This window comes from Equus przewalskii, chromosome 19 (assembly GCF_037783145.1).
Source record: "Equus przewalskii isolate Varuska chromosome 19, EquPr2, whole genome shotgun sequence".
NCBI classification, from domain to species: domain Eukaryota; kingdom Metazoa; phylum Chordata; class Mammalia; order Perissodactyla; family Equidae; genus Equus; species Equus przewalskii.
In genome coordinates, this window is record NC_091849.1 from 54,816,084 (window position 1) to 54,833,715 (window position 17,632).

The following is a 17,632-nucleotide window of genomic DNA, read 5'->3' on the forward strand; positions in this document are numbered from 1 at the left end:
ATAATGCTAGGATCTAATTTCAACTTGTCTAGGTAAAGTTATTGAAATTCACAGTTCGCAGGTCAGAAAGATCACTTACTATCTCTTGTCATCTTTGGATTAATGCTGACCCAAACAGCTACTGTATAATGTCAGAATTATCACAGTGTTCAGGCTGCAGAAGTACAACATGCTACATGATTTCATACATTTCCTGTCTGGAATGAAGATTATGAAAAGGCCAACAACCATGAGCTACTGTGGTTTAGGAAAAACAATTCTTAATTTTTCTTTCTCTTTTTCCCATTCATTTTAGATTTTGGATTTAGTAAAGGGGACACATTACCAGGTAGCCTGTCAGAAGTACTTCGAGATGACACATAATGTAAGTACATTTTTAATCTTTATAGCCTTGGTCTTTGTCTTTTGTTACTCCATGTTTCATTCAGGGTTTTTAGCTGCAGCATGAGAAACTACTCTAGCCATTTTCAACAGAAAGGGGTTTATTATACGGTACTAGCTAGCTTATAAAATTTATAGAAGGGCTAGAGAATCAAGCCTGGATGCTACAGAACCAGGAATATTGTAACTGGGAGAAGCTGCATCCTGAGAAAACCCGTCTTCGCTACAGCTGCCACCCACCACTCCACATCTAGGGGTGAGACTGAGGGTCGGTAAACTTTTTCTACAAAGGGCCAGGTTGTAGAAATTTTAGGCTTTATGGTCCATATGCTGTCGGTCACAACTGCTCAGCTCTGCTGTTGTAGGGCAAAAGCAGCCATCCACAGTACGTAAGGGCAGAGGCCTGGCTGCGTTCTGGTAGAACTGCATTTATAAAAGCAGTTAGTGGGCTGGATTTGACTCAAGGCCTCAGTTAGCCAACCCCTGGAGTAGATCTAGAACTTTCGTCACAGCTGCCCAGAAGAACCAAAGGCTTTTGCCATCTTCCTTGCAGAAAATGTGATTCTTCAACTTACGGCTGCCACCTCATGTTACCCGAATCTGCTTCCCAAGTCTCGTGTTTACCTGCATGGCAGAACCTAGGTTACACGGTGGACCCTCAACTGAAAGGAGTCAGGGAAATGTGTTTGGTTTTTGTCTTGCCAGCCTCCTTAGTACGAGAAGGCCTACTAGAAGCTTCTGAAAGATGTAGAACAAAGGTCACAAACTCAGAGGCCTACAGAGGTCAGGCAAATAACCCAAAAAAGTGAAGCCGGCTGAGATTAACACAAGAGAGTGTGGTAGGAACTGTGGTACACTGAAGATTCGTGTCCTCTTAGAGGCATTCACATTGGTAAGCTTTAAGACCCTGTGCAGGCCGACAGAACCCATCTGTAGGTCGCATTCAGCCCAGCAATCCCCAGTTTGCAACCAGTGATCCTGATGATGGCTTCCTAACCTAGGGCACATGTCCGAGAATGCACTGGGCGGTCCATGCACCTCTTGAAACATTTGTTTGTGTGTACGTGTGTACATTTTTCTTTTTTGGAGTCTTTGGTATTTATCAGGTTTCAAAGGGATCCATAACCGTCCCAAGAAAGATATTGCATTTATTGAATTCATCATCAGCTACAATGCTATGCTAAGTTTTATAATCATTTTCATGTTTTCTATTTAGTTTGCATGAAATAATTTTTCTATTGTGGTTCTATAGTTGCAGAATTTCTTGGTAAAATATTTCATAGGGAAAATATATCCTATAATATTACCAATAATGATGAAAATAATAATATCAGCCAACATCTATAGAACCCTTAATGCACGCCAGACACAGCACTAAGTACTTCGGGCACATTAGCTCTTTTCATTCACACCGCAGTACTATTGCTAGGTACTGTTTTAGCCCCGTTTCTGAATAAAGCTTAGAGCTGCTGAACGACCTGTGTAAAGTCATACTGCTCTAAAGGGATGGAACTCAGATTTGAACCAGGCTGTTGAGTAACTCATCTAAAGCTTATAAGCCTAACCATGACTCTGCTGTTCTGTAGTATCTGGTACTGGATTTGCAATAATGGCTGTTGGGGTCTTGAGCATTTTTCTGTCCAGATCCATGATCCAACTTTCATAGTTTACATTAAAAAAAAACCACATAGTGGTTCTACATGACCGTGACTAGCCCGAGGCACCACAACTGGTTAATGGGGATCTTGAACTAGAACCTTGGTCGATGGCGGGCCTAGTCCTCTTTCTCTCACCCCTAAATGCTGAAAATACGGTTCTTATTTAAAAAGAAAGAATTTGTTTTTATAAAATTTAAAGAACTAAGCATCAATAAAATAATAAACAACAACAAATTCTCATTAATTTTATCAGAATAGGAATCTCTCCAGAAAAGCCACGTTTGATATTTTCAGCACCAATTTTGCATGGCTCTTTCCCTTGAAGACTGTAGTCCCTAATTTGCTTGCTCAGCTTGAAAGTTTTCATTCCATGCATGTTCTTAATTAGAAAGGCCCACAAATAATGAAGGGGCCTCAGAAATTCCACAAGTTGAGGTCTTTTATTCAGCCTCTTCCCTTTTTTTGTGTTATAAAAATTAGATTTAAACATTGCATCTGTGACATAATCGCTAAAAAGTAAGAAATATATTTTTTTTAGTTCTCAAATCTGTGTTTGTAGTATCTGTCCTATTGATTATTCCTGTAAGAGTATTACTACTATTGCCAGTTTTTAAAACTTGCCTTAGATTAATGAAGATATTGAAAAAACATGTCTAAATCCTCTCATATATAGAAATTGTCTAACTTAAACCACACGTAAATCAATGAAATAAAAAGCCTGTTCGTGTTCACTAGATGTCTCATTATAGATTTTTAGATGTGAATATCTTTTCGTTAGTTTTTCTAATTTGATTTAAAAATAGAATCTATTTTTATTGTCAGGCTTCTGCCATCCTACCTGCTGTCCCCCTCACGCCCTAGAAAAAATCCTGTTTGTTTTCCCAAGGCCTGTGATCAAACTCACTTTAATGAAGTTTTGAAACTGAACCGGTTCACGGAGAGTATTTGCAGCAGCACAGTGATCATTCCATATGGCTGTTTTGGTAATACCGGCTGCCTCGTTATATGCTGTCATTGCAAAACCTCTTGATTAAAAACCTGAATATCCCATAGGTAACACAATATTGCTTCTATTCCTTCAAAATCTACCTTTACTAGGCAGAAATATGAGACCTGTGTTTGTGTGAAGGTCATTGCAAAATGTGTTGATTCCAAGCAAATGTTTGCGAGATACTCACTTACTATATGTCAGAGCTGGCCTGCTTAAAACCCGTTTTCCTCAGTATTTTTAGGGAGCAGTGTTTTATACCGCAGTGTATTTTTTTCTTTTCGGCATACTCCATGTGTAAATGAAAACACTAGGCCTTGTGTAGGTTAGCCTCTGAATTTTAATTGAAAATAGTTTCTTTAGAAATAGTCCTCTTTAGGCGCTGAGTCATTCAGGAAACTTTTCCAAAGAGCTGAGCATAATTTTTTCTCCACTGTATAAATCTTTACAGAAATCTTGTTAAAATCAATCACACATTTTCCTGCAGTCTTGAACAGGATATACGAAATACAGTTAAGCTATTTTGTAATAACTCAGGGTCATTATCTGGGCTACAAGCCACATCGTCTCTCACTTGGATCAGTGCAGTAGCTGCCATCTCATTTCCCAGCGTCTACAACACATGCACCATTCCAATCTTTGTCCTCCACACAGCTGCTAAAGTGATCTTTAAAACAGAAGACTCTGATCATTTCACTAACCTGCTTAAAAAACCTTAAAAGGCTTTCCCATTGCCATCTTTCTTAAGATGAAATCCAAAATTTATAATGTAGCCTATGAAGACCTCCATCCCACCCCCTTCATCTAGACTCCAACTATATGATCTTGTTTCAGATCCTTTACAGCACTTATGACTTCCAAGCTAATGTGGCAGAATGAAAATGCATCACAGAATTTCCCTCTCACGATATTAACAAAATGTACAAAACATAAAAAAACCATTAGCCACAAAGAAAAACATCCCCAATAGTAACCAAATAAGAAAAAAGGCAAGGAAAAATCAGATTTGCAGCCGACAAAATCGTAAAAATTTCCACTTAATAGTTCCAAATCTAGAATGAATAAAACTGAATGTTCCTGTCTTTTTTTAATGAGGAGTAAAGGAGACAGCTACTGACTCTTAAACAGAAGTAGTGAAATGGGAGATTTAGATGTGGATAATTCTCTTTCTCTCTTTTTTCTAATTTGATTTTAAAGTAAAATCTATTTTCATTCTGTTTGGTTTATTCTCCTTCCTTTCACCCGAAGAGACTCTTAAGTTTATTTTCCTGAGCAAGATGAAAGGAAACTGAATGGTGACCAATTACACTTCCTTCAGCTAAAACTAAAAGTGAAAGAAAGAAGGCACTCAAAAGACAACCCATCCTAGAAGAAAATACACTCTAGTAAACAGAAGGAAACTCTTCATAATTTCATCATGCTGTCAAGCAACTTAATAGACCATACGTTCAGTAAAATAAGCTTAACAAAATGAGTTAAGAAAGGACAATCACAGACGTAAGAGGGAAAGTTGAGAAACATAACATCATCCAGAACCATGGTACAGGCCCTCATTTCACAACCTGTGCCACTGTCTTAGTTGGTTAATGAAAATGTTAATTAAAATGGGGAATCATTAAAAATAAGCACATTCCGTAAACATATTTTCAGGTTAAAACATTTAAATGTTTATTTGCTAATCTTTTGATCTAAGGGCAAGGTCTTTCATTTGAGTATAGTTTTGGGATTGGAATTCTATTTCATCTTTTTCTTCTTAAACCGTATCTGTAATACACCATTGCCAGTTTGGGTTTCTTTAAGGTGGAAAAGGAACTCATGATACATACAAAGCAATATGTTTTTTTCCCTATCCTTTTGAGAATTCAACTTTTTTTTTAAGTGATTTGCCTTTCTTGAGTCTTTCCCAAAGCATTTAATTTAGATTTCATGGAACCAACCAACTCTTTATTTTTATATTCATATTTCTTTGGTTTTCCCCATAGCAACCTTATGACATAGCCACTATTATTGTCTCCATTTCATCGATGAGGAAACTGAGGCTTATAAAGATTAGCAGATTTGAGTTGGTCCACGTTGAAGTCTAATAATTCAGTTTAATCCAGAGAGTCATCTGTGATGATAGATATATTGAAATTTTAACAACTTGAAACAAGGTAGAGAAAATCCTCAATATGTAATTATAGCACAAGGTGCTAGATTCTTTTTGCATGAAATCATACCACTATTTTTTTCATAATCTTTATAGCCAAGTTTCGCGCTAGAAATAATATTGATAATGATATGATTGCAAGTTTATTTGACTTTGCATAAAACCTCTTAAAACAGATTTCAGAACAACTAAGTGATCTAGCCAAAAGGCCTGAATTCTTCACACAAAACCAGTTAGTAGTTCTGTATAACTTTCCATAAACCATGTAATCTGTTTAGGCCTAGTTTCCTAGTCTGTACAAGGAGGAGGTTCAACTTAAAGGATCCCCAAGGATTTTCTAATCTCTAATGTTCTCTCTTTATAAAACAGGAAGCCTCTGATTGAGGTGTGCTAAGCAATAAACTTACTTTTCATGAAACTCTTTGTAAAATGCAAACTTTATGTTTTATCTCCCAGTTTTTAATGAATTGAATGAAAACTCAAATAAAATAAAGAAGTTCTCAAATGACTCCATTATTAATATAAATTGTAGATATGTTGTAAAACATTTTGAAATTAAGCAGCAAAGTAGCAAATAAAAGTTTGTTCTTAGTGATCAGGGTAATAACTCTTAAAATAAATCAGTCTCTACACTATCAATGTGCTATACACTGAAGTCACTATAAAATCATCAGCCCAAGATGTACTAAGAACTGACTAAAGAAAATCAGGACTCCTGGGGTACTCAAGTAGGTATTAGCAGAAAAGACTTTGTTTCTGTCTATTGGTCCACTTGTTAGGAGGATTCGTTCTCGACCAAGACGAGAACTCCTTTAACCCTCTACTAATCAATTTTAATCTACCCTCAGACTGTACACAGCTCTAATCACGTCACCTCCCTTCTTCAGGATTTCTAGTGACTCCCTGCTGCCTGCAGAATTCGATCTGGACTACTTACCGTGGTTTTCAAGGCTCTCTGAGGTCTGGCCCCAGCCTGTCTTTCCAACCTCATTTTCTGTTATTCCCCTCTCTATGCCTTTCACACCAGGCCATCTGAACTCTTTGCTTTCCCTGGACATTCCCTCTTCACTGTGCTCATGGGGTCCTGCTGCTTGGATTGCCCTTGACCTCATTATCCCAGCTTTTGACTCTCCCCTTCTTTCCAGATTCAACTCATACAGCACTTCCCTAGCAAAGCCTTCCTTGGTCTCCCCAGCCAGCATGTCCCTCTAATAGGGAATATAATAGGGCTTTATCTGTGACCCTTATCACTTCTTCATTCTTGACAGAGCTTTTTAAGTATGTGACCTTCTAGACTGAAAATTTCTTTAGAGTTTGTCAATCAAATGCATTCTTGAATGCTGAAAAACTATTAGTTCATAACGTGGCCTCGTCATAGTAAGTCTTCAAGTAATATGTGAAATGTCTGATTGGTATACACTGGTTAGTTTCGGGCTCAACTGACCAAATAATTTTAGATACCTACTGTGTGCAAGTCACTTCAGTACAAAGAGTGAGACATAAAAATGTTGATAAATATAAGACAGGTGAACAAAAGAAGTGTAATCACTTCTCGGCTTATAAAAAATATAGAGTGAAAATACCCCCTAACAGAAAAAAGAGCAGACTAAGTAAGTCAAGCAAAATGATATTCTTTGTGTTGTCAACCCCAACTGCAGAAGACAAGGAGCCCAGGTTGACTGTTACATGTGATCAACTCAGTCTGACCCACTGGTTGAATGTGAAAAAGTGACTCATGCAGGAGGTTCCCATTCAGGAGACACTTCCTTGTAAGTGTTGTCTTGCTGTCATGTCACACCCCAATAGAGAACACCACAAGCTGGTAAAGGTTGACATGTTTTAAGGAATGAATACAACATAAAGTTATTGACTTTGACACAAGGATGTGGCAGCAGAGTACACTGGTTGTGAACATGGACTCTGCTAATTCATATCCCATCTCCAGCCCTGCCAGGGTATGATCTTGTGCAAGTTACTTAAGCTCTCTCTTTCTCAGATACCTCATCTGGAAAAGTGGAAAAATATTGATAGTCTACCCTCAGGGAGCTCTTATGGCTGTTAACTGAGTATATACATGTGTGTGAATGAGTGTGTGTGGTTATGCCACTTAGAATAATGTCTGGCACATAGTAGGTATTAAGTAGCACATAGTAGGTATTAAGTAAGTGCTTGCTACTATTAAGAAATATATTTTTGTTCACCATTAGTACATTTTAGAATCAAAATGTACAAAAAGTAGTGCTTGCTGAATCTTCAAATACAAAAAGTATTGAGACCTTCATAAAGGCTTATTGAGTATTAAAGGCACAGAGTAATGGGTAATCTGAAATGATATTCATAATTTAAGTTGAGTACTAGTATTTAAGAAAAGAGATAGTATAAAACTATGAACGTGGTCATGTTTGCATTAAGCCACAATGAAAATTACAAAAAGAAAAAGATTTTCTATAAAAAGTAAGACCAGGGAAAGCCCAAGATTTGAGTGAAGAAATTACATTAAATTAGGTTGCTTTTTCAGAGTTCGTATTATACTAAATGGGAGTGCATATGCCAGACTTATAAATAAGCTCTAAAATATCAGTGGTATCAGAGACCAGTTTCAAAGTTGTGTCTGTGTTTATATCCATTCTCTGTGATTCTAGAATGTTTAAATATCCCCCCTCCTTTTTTTTTTAACAAGTATTTATTGACTGACAATATGCCAGGCATTTTGCTTGGAGCTGCCTTTGAGCCATCTGAGATGCTGAGCAGGAGTTGGATATGGAACTAGAGTTGGATAGGGGACGGGAGCTAAGTGCAGAGGTTTGGGCTGGAAATACAAATGCAGGAGCCATTCGTGTTCAAGTAATAGTTGAAGCTCCCGCTGAATGAAATCGTGTAAGTAGTGGATTCAGTGTTACGAACGGGAACTGCTGGGATCCATGTTTCAGATATTAAATAAGTTTTGAATGAGGTCTGGATGGCTCGTGAAGCCCTGTGTTTATGCTTTTGCTGTGTATTAATTCGATACGCATTTGCCTCCCTGCACAGGTGGATGATTGCGGCTTTTCTCTGAATCATCCTAATCAGTTCTTTGTCGAGAGCCAGCGGGTTCTAAATGGTGGTAAAGACATCAAGAAGGAGTCCATCCCACCAGAAACTCCTCAGCCCAAACAAAGTGCCCAGAAAACCAAGAATGCCTCGTCTGCCCTGGCCTCTCTAAATTCCTCTCTGGAAATGGATATGGAGGGACTAGAGGATTATTTCAGTGAATGACGCTTGAGCAGTTAGCAACGCTTCTTCTTCAGGAGCTTTCATTTCCTATTTTTAAGATGCTGCCTTTTTCTTATTTAACCTTTTTGTCCACTGCCCCCTCCACCCCACCCCAGCCCACCCACATGTACACACACTTCATAGGAAAACAGGCTTCAGGTAAAAACAAAGACCTCCATTGCATTTTGCTTTAACAAAAGGGAAGAGGAAGAATTTCTCTTCAAATCCAACACTCGAATGCTGTGACGTAGTCCTGTTTTAGGAGCTAAAACAGCTTTCCAGACTGATTACTGTCCCTTAGATACAACAGGACGGAAAATGACTTTAACCCTTATCACTAATTTTGACCTAATCCTTTTCTGGACCAGTTTTTTGCTAATAAATATCAAAATGTATATGTGTGTGTGTGTAATTGCAATAGTCATATTAGGTCATAACAGGTTGGACATTACCTAAGTTTTTAAAGTGAAATTTTGGAATATCTAACACACTGCCAATCACCAATGAAGATTTTAAACTCCTTTTTCTTTTTCTTTTTCTTTTTCTTTTCTCTGTTGAGTTGGCCATTTGTGGTTATTCCACATCAGCAAGGAGAACTTTTGCCCCTCTGAGTGGCAGCAAACTCCAGTGAAATGAATCATGACTTGGGAATGAAGAGAAACAGAATTTGTATAGTAGTTATAGTATTAGCAAATAGAAGTGTTTTGTTGTATAAAATGATGGTGCTCCTTATCTGCTGTCATTTTCCATTCACTCTGGGGGTAGGTTCATGCAGAATAGACAATTACTGAAGCAAGAAGATTGTACAGAAAGTGAGTATTTCTTCATTCCACCCTCCAACTCCCACACCTTATGGTTTCTGTGATTGCTGTGAATTGCCAAATAAGTTTGATAAATTCATTAACTTTGGTAAGGAATATTCGGATATTTACAGTAAGCCCCTCCTTCCAGTGCCAGCAGTGGAATTGAGTGGACGTTGCGGATGATTTCAGACGTAGTAGGCTAATGCCTGCTCTCTCTGCCTGCCTTCAGCAAGCGGGTAATGCCCTTCATGCACGTCGCAGCCATGTCCTTGTGGAGGCCCTTATCCAGCTAACTGATCCCTCCCCGTGGTCTACTCGCCCAGAGGATTTGGGGCTGTTAGAAGAGAGACCCAGGTTGAAGTGTAACCCTTCCTCACCTATTACCTTGGATTAAAGAGAAATATTACTCTATTTCTGTCCCGTCTTCCTAGTGAAGAGGGTCCCTTTTCCTTGATCTTCTAGAATCAGATACTCACTAAATTGAAAAGAGGACATGATATTCAGAAAACTGACTGTGAGAAGAGCACATTTTAAATGCTGTGAAAAAGTGCAGCAATATAAAAAGGCTTTAAACAGGATCAGATCAGCAGAACCTAGAAATGTCAGCTGATCGGGTTTTTATTTTAGGCCGCTGAGCAAAGATTTCTTGGAATATTTAGCAACATATAATTAAATGAGATACTATCTGAGCCTTTACTTGTCTTTGTGAATTATTATTACCTAGTTCAGAAAACAGTATTATTCCACTACAAATTACCCCTATAAATCTCTCCCTTCTGAAACCATCTGCTCGTGCTTTTATCATGGATTCTTCCCAACAGGAATCTGATGACTGTTGACCACTTTGTCCATGAACTGCAAAACCACAAGGCTTTTTTTCTTTTTTAATGTTAAGAACAAGTGCTACATGGGGCTGTTTTAATGACAGAATTAAGTTAGCTTTAGAAAGCCCCGCATAGAAATGTAGGTCTCCGTCGTATTAAAAGAAGGGAAATGTTAGACGCAGTCTCGGTGCTGTAGTTCAATGAGAAATCTTACGACAGGATATTTCATATCTGGCAACATTTTGCAAGGCTGTCTTTTTCTTCTGCCTCATGTTCTCCTTTTATGGAGCCTGCGCTCCCAGCTGAAAGGACGGAGCCATTAACAGCACACGAGCTGTGTCTTAGGTGACTATTTATTTTATAATGGCAGCCCCGAGAATTTCTCATCCTACTTGAATGTTTTATGTGTCTAGTCAAACTCCAAAATAACACTAGTTTAAATATTAGTTGTATTACAAGTTCAATTTCCTTGTAATAAGGTCTGATCTCCTGTCATGTATTATACAGAAGAATATATAAATATTTTGTGAAGTCTATAGATTAGAGGATAGGGTTAGAGGTTTGTAAAAGAAGATAGAAATTAATGCCTTGCTGGTGCTTTTGGAATGGGGAAAAGCAATTTATGCTTCACGCTTCACAGGTCTTGACAATTTTGATTTGTTTTCTTTGAAAGCAGACCTGTTTGAATCGGATGATGTAGGAAGAACCCAAAAGAAAAAATCAAAAGCCAGCAGCCTCGTTTCAAAACAGTAGCCAATGAAAAAGAATATGAGTCTTCCAGGTTCTTTTAACTTCTAGCCTTTTATTACCTCTACAAGGAGGAGAGGCTGTATGAGTATCAGAGACGAGAAAAGAAACAGCAGAAGAAAGAGACAAAGTTGGAAATTTGTTGCTGGTTGAAGCACTGACATTGTTAGTGGCGGTTCTATCATATTTCTTTTATGTTGTTTCTCCATAATGTTTCTCACTCTGCCCATACAGTACAAAACTCTTAATTGCAATGTGCATAAAAGAACACTAGGAAGATTTTAAATAAACTTTTTAGGACTGCTTCTATTATAGAGTCATAAAAGTGAATAGTTATAGATTTTGAAAGAGAGGGAGCAAAATAAAGCAATGGGAAAGATCTTTAATTCATAGAGAGTTTTAATAAGCTGCGGGATTTCTTCCTTTCTCTAAAAGCATTCAGAGTGTCTTCCTTGTTACACTGCTGTCTTACTGATACTCGGGGTCTTTGCAAGCAAACTTCTGTAATTCTTTGCAAAGAAGAAAAGAAAACTTCTGGGATTTAAGCTTGAAAGGCGAAATGAGACAACTCTAACGTTCTGGTTTGGTTAGAGTCTACTGTTTGCAAATTTAATCAAGGTCTTCCACAGGCATGAGCTCGACATTAAATTTAAGTGCCCATTAAAGGGAGGGTTTGACAGCAGTTCTGAACGTGAAGCTCAGTCTGAGGACATCTTTACAGCTGGAAGGGGAAAAAAAGTTGAGAAGCCTCAAACCACCGTGGTAATTAGATCCGTTTGTTAACTTCCTTGCTAATGTTGGCAAAAGGAGGGAGAGAGAGGGCTGAGGGAGACGCAGGAGGGGCTGGGACAGGAACCCGCTGTCGGGGGCTCCCTAGAGAAACTGGCGAGCATGTCCTGGGCTGCAGAGAAAAATGGCAAATAGCCCCTCTGACAAATGAGTGAGACGGGCAATTATCTCAAGAACTTCATTTGGTTTGTCTCCTTTTCAGCGCACATAGAGAACCATGGTGTGTGAAAGGTGCATTTTGAACAGGCGTGGGGGTTTGGTTCAGGCCCTTTGGAAGATGCCGAGCATTATTTCGGAGGGGGTCTCCCCAGTACATTGTTGGCCCGAAGAGTCAGTGTTGCCCACAAGGGTGTCTGACTTCAATTCAGGTAATCACTTACTTAGCACAGCATCTGGCTTCTTTGTGATATTGAGTTCCTTTTTGACAAGTGGCTATTGCCCAAGTCTAAGTCTTTTCACCATAATTGGTGTTGTAGGCAATTAGCTTTGTGACTCTATGAAAATCTTGTCACCTGCGGGAAATCATCTTCCCACATCATCTGACCTTCCTACCAAACGTGACACTATTTCCTGTTAGTGAATTTTCTTTCTCTCCCATAAGCTCTTTTTGTCCATTGCTTCGTGCCGTTTTATTTTCTCCAAGAACTATCACTGTAGGACCTTACCAAAGGCTAAAGGATACGTCTGTCTGTAAAGCTTCTGAATTTCCCCTGAGCCTCCAATTGCAGGTCTGTTTTTGAACATTGATGACAAGGTAATGAAACAACATTGGTAATAAATGCATGATGGAATTTTCAATTCAGTCCTGAGTTTCTAGATAGTCATTCATCGTAATAGAACTATGAGGCTCTTCAAGCGTTTTTGGTTGTTTTTCTTTTTTTAGTTTTGCAGTGAAAGCTTAGAGAGATAAATTCAGCAAATGATGCATTTAATTTAAGACTGTGTAATAAGAAAACTAACCATCTAATGCAAATTTTCCTTATTCCCCACCACCTTTTTTTTTAATTTTACCTTCCACTTTGGTCATAGAGGATACGAAGATCTTCATTACTGAGTGGAAAGGACATGGTGCTACATGCTTCTCTTTCATCTTCCCTCTCACTGCAGAGAATTAGAATGGTGACTTAATGATCCTCCACCCTTAACTTTTGGTTCTCTCCAGGGTTCCCGCCTGGTGCTCTTCTCACTGCATGCGTCTCCCTGTGTGATCTCATCCACTCCCATGCTGTTACTTCCCGTCTATCTGCAAATAATCCCCAAATCTGCATCTCCAACAGCCCTCTCCTCTGAGCACAGACCCATCCATCCAGCTGCCTTTTGAGCCTCTCCATCAGGATGTCCCACAAGTTATCTGTGATGTGTCCAAAATCAAACCTGTACTCTTCTTCCCATGAGTCTGTCATCGGAGAAACTCTGAAGTTAACCTTGACTATTCTGTCTCTCACCTTCTCCACATGTCCAAGTCCAGTTGATTCTCTTTTAACACCATCATGTCTAAACCAGCAGATCTCAACTGGGGACAGTTTTGCCCACAGAAGACATCTGGTAATGTCTGGAGACATTTTTGGTTGTCATGACTGGAGGGGCCTGCTACTGGCATCCAGTGGGTAGAGGCCAAGCATGCTGCCGAATAGCCTGCAGTGCACGGGACAGCCCCTCACAAAAACATGTCAGTAGTGCCGAGGCTCAGAAATCCTAAGCAGTCTCCTCCCTTTCCCACTTGTCCTGCGCTGGATCACCCGCTCCTCACTGCCAGCTTGTGTTACATCACCACAGGGACCTCTTCACTTACTATCCTTGTCTCCACTGCCCCCCCTGCACCTATTCCCACATCCTTCCTCAAAATGTAACCTCAGTCCCTTTTTCCCCCTAAAGGGTTTGTCTTCTTAAACAAGGCTCTCTCTTACCTATATAACGAAGTCCAGCTGCTGCTGAGGCCCTCCATGGCCTCTAAGTGCCATAGAGGACTTAGAACACTGCTGCCTCCCTCTCCAGGGCCATCTATTGCAGTCACCCTCTCTTCTAGGATCCAGCCTGGGATTTAGCTGTTCCACACAAGCTTGCCCTGCACGCTCACTGTGCTCTCATCTCTCCCATCCTTGCTACTCTGGAACACCCTTCCATTCCTTGCCCTGCTAACTACTGCTTCTCCTCTAAGGCTCAGGTTAGGTATACATTCTTTCAGTCTTCTCTGATGACCCCAGTGTAGGTTTGTTGTCCCCTTAGGCCGTCTAACATGTTTATATCACACCACTTACTGTGTTTATAATCATCTGTCATGTTCCCCTTCATTGGACTGTAAAGTCCTTGAGGGCAGGAACTATATAACTTTCACATTTGAACCCCTAATAATTAGCATTGTCTCTAGTTCTTAGCATGATGCTTGACAATCTTGGGCACTCAGTAAATGTATGTAGAGTGAATGAATGTTTACTTATTATCCCTCAGAAATCTCAAATTCAGTGTTTCCAAAACCTACAATTAAGGGGTAGAATGGACTCGGGGGCCACCTCTTACTTTGTAACCTTGGCAAGTTCATTCATTTCTCTGTGCTTAATTTGCATCAGATGGAATGAGGATAATACTTGCATCCACTCTAAGGGTTATTCTGTTAGAACAGAATATTCTAAGTGCCATAGAGGACTTAGAACACTGCCTGGCTCATGGTAACACGAATAAATGTTAGATGTTGTTATTTGGTAATCAGCTCTTCCAGCAAATGTTATATGTGAGTCCTCCCTGTTGGAGGGGCATCTATTCTGAACCCTTCTTACCTAGAGTGATCCTGTCATGGGAACTATGCTGTTGTAGGTAGGGGAAAAAAGCCATCAATTAAACAAGGTTTCAGTAAAAGGAACAAATGTCAGTTCATTCACCCTTTGACTGCCTCATCTTTGACACCTTCGTGGCCAGGTGGAATAGACAGAGAATTGTAAACTATGAAACTGGAGGATTGCCTACATATGGCATACAGCGTGCTATGAAAAGTTGCTGAAACCATGTCACAAAGTACTGCTCTCCTTTTAAAAGGAAGAGCTGAGGCAGGCTGAGCTTCACTGTAGAGAAAACATCCTAAAATGGCCTCTGTTATGGTTGTGATATTGCAGTGGTCTTACGTACAATTCCCAATGACAGTGATGCCTGTGTACTACCTGTTCTCCAAGCACTTCAGAAACACTTTCAAGCAGATCAAATCAGCTACTATGGCACCTCTGGAAGTAGATAAGAATAGTAATCATCTGCATTTCCTCTAAAAAAGAAAATCACACATGGAGAGACTAAATCCCCTGACTTGGGTCACAAACTCCATGATGAGTCAGGCTCTGTGACTCCCTGGCCTCTCCACTTTCTTCTCCATCCTTGGTTTTCATACCGAGGGCCTGAGGGCCAGCCATGACTGAGGAGCCCAAACGGCAGCCCCAAACTAGACCAACTCTTTTCTATTGTTTTTGACAAGTGAATTAATCCTCTTGCTTCAATTTCCTTGTCTGTAAAATTGGGATAATAATATTACCTAAATTTTAGGATTAGTGTGAGATTAAATGAGATAACTTGTCAAATGCTTTGTACATGGTCTGACACATGGTAAGGTTTAAACAATTGTTAGTTATTATTACAGGATTTCTGTTAACTTTTACTTGAAGAAAGGGTTTGCCCCAAATAACATTCAGAAACTACAGTAATAGAATTTTTTATTGTATTAAAGGATAAGAATATTTTAATTTTGCTCTACAAAATAAAAGTTCCAGAACCTTCAGCTCTTCATATAAAAGCAAACTACAGACTCCCAAAAGTATAAGGAGTTCCCACTACCAAGATTTCTCTTAACTGTGGCTTCCTTGATATCATGGGATAATCTAGAAAAAAAGTGGAGCCAGAACTGGGACACAAAATCAAGGGAAATCTTATGTGTCTTGTGTTGTCCCTCAGCTTCTCAAGAATAGGTGACATATCATCTCATGCCTTGGTCCGAGGACTACACAATTGTTCCCTTGTCTATTCCATGGCATCTTCCCTACCATCTCAATTCAACCCCCTTCCTGAGACCACAACAACCTGTCTCCTGTAAGATGTGATCTGGGTTGTTAGTCATAGAAATCAGAGGGAAGCTTTGGTTTTTTTTCTGTGCTATTATGGTGGATGGCCCTTGTCAGTAGTTCCGTTAAGAAGCTAGACACTTCAGGATACACCCAACTTCTTGGTACTAAGCATTCCCCTTAAATCCATATGCAACTTCCTTATAACTGGATCTGTACATGAAATAAGATAAGCCCAAGAGTTACATACAGCTTCTATCCATACTCAAATTGCAGGCTGTAAAGAGCACCAAGGCAAAAAGGGAATACATACAGCCTGCGGGCGACCTTATCCTTACATTAGGAAAAACAGCCTGTTTGTGAAGGTGTTATCCACTGTTTAGGGGGACAAAGTTAATGAGAAAGGCTTTGTATCTGCAGATTCCTGCCACTTAAACTGGGATAACACAGCCCTCCCCAAATCCATTTGTGTATTTCCTCCTTTTAAGCCCATCTAACAGCAAGCACTCTAGAGGGGTCCTAATTCAACCTCTAACCCAATATAGTAAATATTTTCAGCTTGTGGACCCTACAGTCTCTGCTGCAACTACTCAACTCTGTTATTATAGTGCAAAAGCAACCATAGACAGTACATAAACAAATGGGTATGGCTACATTTGGCCTGAAATTTGGCCAGATATGACCCACAAGCCATAGTTTACCAACCTTTGACTTAGATGAAAGGAGCAAAATGTTTGAGGATGCAAACTACTGAAACCAACTCAAAAAGAAATGGAACACCTGAATAGCCCTATATCAAGTAAAAATGGAATTTGTAACTTAAAATTGTCCCCAAAACGGGCTGGTCCGCTGGCATAATGGTTAAGTTTGCGTGCTCTGCTTCCATGGCTCAGGGTTTGCTGGTTTGGATCCCAGGTGCAGACCTACATGCTGTGGCAGGCATCCCACATATAAAGTAGAGGAAGATGAGCATGGATGTTAGCCCAGGGCCAGTCTTCCTCAGTAAAAAGAAGAAATTGGTGGTGGATGTTAGCTCAGGGCTAATCTTCCTCAAAAAAACAAAAAAAAAAAATTGTCCCAAAAAACAATTCCAGACTCAGATGTCTTCACTGGTATGTTCTATCCACCAAAAAACCAAAACCAACCCTACACAAACTATTTCAGAAACTAAAGGAGGACAGTACTTCCCAACTCATTTTATGAAGCTAGCACCGCCTTGATACCAAAACCAGAAAGTCACATTACAAAGAAAGCAAACTACAGGCCAATATCCCTCAGGAACAGAGGCAAAAATCCTTGATAAAATGTTAGTAACTAATACTGAGCAATATATAAAAAGAATAATACATCATGACCAGTTGAGGTTTATCCTAAGATTGCAAGGTCAGGTTAACATTCAGTAATCAATTAATGTAATTCGAGATGTTAACAAAAGAGAAAGAAAACATATAATTACTTCAATAGATGCAGAAAAAGCATGTGACAAAATTCAACATCGGTTCATGATAAAAACTCTCAGTAAACGAGCAATAGAAGGGAACTTCCTTAATCTGATAAAGAGTATCTATGAAAATCCTACAGGTGACATCAGACTTAATGGTGAAAGAATGAATGCTTTCCTTTTAACACCTGGGACAAGACTAGGACATCCAGTCTCACCGTTTCTCCTTCAATATTATAGTAGGGTCCTAGCTAGTGCAATAAGCCAAGAAAAAGAAATGAAAAGCCTGCAGTTTGGAAAAGAAGAAGCAATATCTTTATTAACTGGTGACATGATTGTATATATAGAAAATTCTATAGAATCTTCAGAAATGTTACTGAAATAAATAAGTGAATTTAGTAAGGTCGGGGATACAAAGCCAATAAAACAATTTATGTATAGTTCTATATACTAGCAACAAACAATTAGAAATGGAAAATTTAGGGGTTCCAGTTCAAGATGATGAGGGAGGAGGATGCTGAACCCACCTCTTCTCATGGACACACCCAATCCACAGACATATA

At 39.3% G+C, this 17,632-nt stretch overlaps 1 protein-coding gene across 6 annotated transcripts in view; it reads left to right on the forward strand.

Annotated features, from left to right (window-relative positions):
• PRIM2 (DNA primase subunit 2) overlaps positions 1 to 17,632 on the forward strand; it is a 351,775-nt gene that overhangs the window by 248,863 nt on the left and 85,280 nt on the right. For 5 of the 6 annotated variants that reach the window (XR_011530149.1, XM_070586357.1, XM_070586354.1 and 2 more), the window contains exon 13: positions 296 to 364. Coding sequence is in view for 5 of the 6 variants with exons in the window: in XM_070586357.1 (XP_070442458.1) it covers positions 296 to 364 (69 nt within the window). In the remaining variant the exon portion in view is untranslated. Of the gene's footprint in view, positions 1 to 295; positions 365 to 8,206; positions 8,824 to 17,632 lie in introns of those variants that run through there. The other variant, XM_008517711.2, reaches the window with a different exon arrangement.